Consider the following 3,358-nt stretch of genomic DNA (forward strand, 5'->3'; position numbering starts at 1 on the left):
TCTCTCCTTAGGTTTATTTTCTCTCAATATCCGACACACACACAGCACACAGCACACACACCCCCTCCCCCGAGCACAGAATTCATCCCCATCCAAGGTTATGTGGCGATCACACTCGCTTGTGCTTCTCTACGCCCCAGCATGCACAACACCTCAATCTTCAAAGGGGTCATCGAGGAGATCGAAGACGGTGACCAAATTGCGCTAGAGAATGCGGGACCATTTGGAAGCAGGATGATGTGACGACGGCTGACTGACTCCTCCCCCCACCCTCTCTCTCTCGCACAAAATTACCAATCCCTCTCTCCCCCGCACAAATTTGTCAATCCCTCAACCCACGAGATCCGTCCCCTCTCATCCATGTTTTTCCAGCTCTCTCATCAAACTGATTGTCTCTTCTCCTTCCACGTGTATAGAATCCGGATGCACACGCATCTCACGTATATTAAATGTCTCCATCTTTCTCACAGACCTAACTTCTTCCTCTCTCTTTCTCTCTCTATCTCTCTCTCTCTCTTTGTTTCGTTAGGTTTGTCTCCTACTCTCTCGTCCACATACATACAATCTTTCCTTCCCTATCTACTCCATCTTCGCAAGCTCTCTCTACATGTTTCATTCACACATTTGGATATGTTCAAAATGTTGCTTTTATAATGGCTGATGTAGAGTTATTGTTGGTTTTGTTGCATCCTACAAAGTAATAACTATGAAATGCATTTTGATTGTCATTTGACCGGGATTATGTGAGTTTGAGCATGTTGTGAAGTACTATAGACCTCGTATACATCTTGGAATTCGACAATGATTGTAACTATTGAATTGTATAGACCATTACATTCGAAGTCAGTAGCCTAATATATTTATTTCACAATTTCAACAAATGATTAATTCACTACATACTAAGAAAACAAATGTGTACACCCTCCATTTTTATTTAAGTCCGTGTATTAGCATTGGTCAAAGTCAAGTTTTGTAAACTCTCAAAAAGTTTATAACAAAAAATATTAACATATACAATAACAAATAAATACCATTAGATTCATTATTGAATGCACTTTCACATCATACATATCTGTTATGGTAAATGTTTATATTTTTCTATAAACTTGGTCAAACTTTAGGAAGTTTGACTTCGGTCAAAGCAAATATGCAGAGTTTACTAGTACTACTCGCTAGTTGCTTAGCCGAATCACCCAACACGCCACACGGGGAGTTCAGTGTCACAAAATTTTGAGGTCAGCGGGAAAATCTCTCGCGACCCTGATTCGAGCAGTGGGAAGTTACCATCATAGCCTTCGGAACAGGCCTACAGATGATGGTTGGTAGGGGGTTGTTTTCGTAACTTCAGGTTCACCCTACCCAGCCAAGCCCACCCCGGCACCCAGAGTAGTACACCTGAATACTCCCCATTTTCTATCCCCACCGCAAAATAGACTTGTCCACGGCACCACAGCCTTCGTGCTCCTCCCCTTCTACATCGGCGCACTCATCCACCGCAGCACATCTGCCTCATCGACGAACTCATACACCGCACTGGAGTTGTTCCACCGTCGTCGTACACGGAGCCTCTTCCCCGGCACCGTCTTCCACGGTCTCGGATCTGCTTCCCGGAAGCCGACGCCAAGCGCAGAAGCACCACCGTCGTGGACAATGAACTGACTCCTGTTGCCGACCATGACTCATAGAGGCCGCCACGACCATCATTCTCCTCCTCGATTGGTAATGTGTGTATTGAATCACTTAGCAGTACATGTGCATTCCAATTTTGTTCATACCTACCCTTCAAATTTCCTGGGTGCTATTTTTCTCGTAAAAGTAATTGGTTATAGCCTCCATTGTCCAATAGAATATCAACTTGTAATTGTGCGTCGCTCCTGTTTCACGCTATGCTTGTGTAGGTTTTTCATCTGCAACCAGTAGTGTGGCAACTGATGGAACGTTTTTTAGAACTAGCAAGATGCCCATGCGTTGCACGCATCAAGATGCATTTGTATGAGTAGTTTATCTTGTGGGAGAAAAGGATGAACGCGGGAAGGCGCTATTTGCAAATCTGGAGAGGGGTGTGGGTATCTTTTTGCAAAATTGCCATTGTTTCCTTCCTATCTGTCAGATATAAATCGGACGGCCTATATTGCAGGATGGTAGGCACACCATCATCACCAGCTCTGTTTTTTTATAAGAAAAAGGAAAAAAAGTAGAGAAAAAAGTAGAGTAGAGAGAGATAAATATTAAATATAAAATAAATATAATAGTAGAGAAGAGAGTAGAGATAGCAGAGACGTCGGGAAAGGATTGCGCGCGCGGGAAAAAGCGGTCGGGCGTGCGCTAGTTTTGGTGCGCGGCGTTCGACGCACTTTATAAAATCCAATGCCCTCCCATCGCTCTGTGCCTTGCCACCGCTCTCTCCTCGCTCTGTGCCTCGCCACTGCTCACTCCCCACTCTTTCTCGCCTCGCCGCCGCCGTGCCACCATGCCGCCGCGTCGCCGGGAAACTTGGGCATACCGCAGCGTCCGTGCGCGCCCCTCTGGCGGCTTCTCCGTCGAGATCCGGTTCCGCAGGATGCACCTCAGCCTTGGCAATTTCGACACCGCCAACAAGGCCACCTGCACGTACGACGTGGCAGCGTGGTGCCTCCGGTGGCCTCATAGAACATTGAACTTCCCCAACATGCTGACGTGGGAGCGGGCACAGGAGCTCGCACCTCTGCCGCGGCTTATCACCGACGAGGATCGTCGCGACAACCAGAGGTGGGAGCACTATCTCGACATCATCGAGATGCACGAGGAAGCCATGGCGCTGTGGCGCCAATGCTTCCCGCAGGACATCATCAACGAGCGCGAGTTCTACGCTCAAAGGAGGGCGGAGCGAGCCGCCTATCGCGAGGACAAGCGTAGGCGAAAAGCGGATGCTCAATTCAACATGAGGCTAGCAGCAGCGTCGCCCTGGGAATCTGACGGCGATCGGTATCTTCACGCCTACAGTCAGACGTCGGAGGAGGACGTCACCGAGGAGTTGGACGATGATGAGTAGTTGAAAAATCTATTTTTTTCATCTATCTATTCTGAGAACTATCCTCTACTCTCTAGTCTCTACTCTCTAGTCTCTACTCTCTAGTCTCTACTTCTCGATCTCAGCGCTGTAAACGCTTTTTTAAAGCACCGCGCATTGCGATTCTGTTGGATATGCTCTAACATGGCAGACGAGTGCTTTAATGTTTCCCACATGATGCGCAAGTATTACTAGTAGTATATTTTTCTTGTCATGTTGAGATTTTAAAACCACGAGTGCGAACATGCAGAGGAGCAATGAAGACCAAACACGGGATATTGGGGACATCTTCAAGGAGCGTGGAAAGTT

General features: G+C 47.1%; 1 protein-coding gene across 1 annotated transcript; it reads left to right on the forward strand.

Annotated features, from left to right (window-relative positions):
• Positions 1–2,470: 2,470 nt before the first annotated feature.
• On the forward strand, positions 2,471–3,031 carry LOC147959506 (uncharacterized). The gene has a single exon (XM_087532693.1). The coding sequence runs from the start codon at positions 2,471–2,473 to the stop codon at positions 3,029–3,031; it is 561 nt and encodes a 186-aa protein (XP_087388819.1).
• The last annotated feature ends 327 nt before the right edge of the window (positions 3,032–3,358 follow it).

Source organism: Triticum urartu, chromosome 7A (assembly GCF_056163025.1).
Source record: "Triticum urartu cultivar PI428250 chromosome 7A, HENAU_Tu73, whole genome shotgun sequence".
NCBI lineage: Eukaryota > Viridiplantae > Streptophyta > Magnoliopsida > Poales > Poaceae > Triticum > Triticum urartu.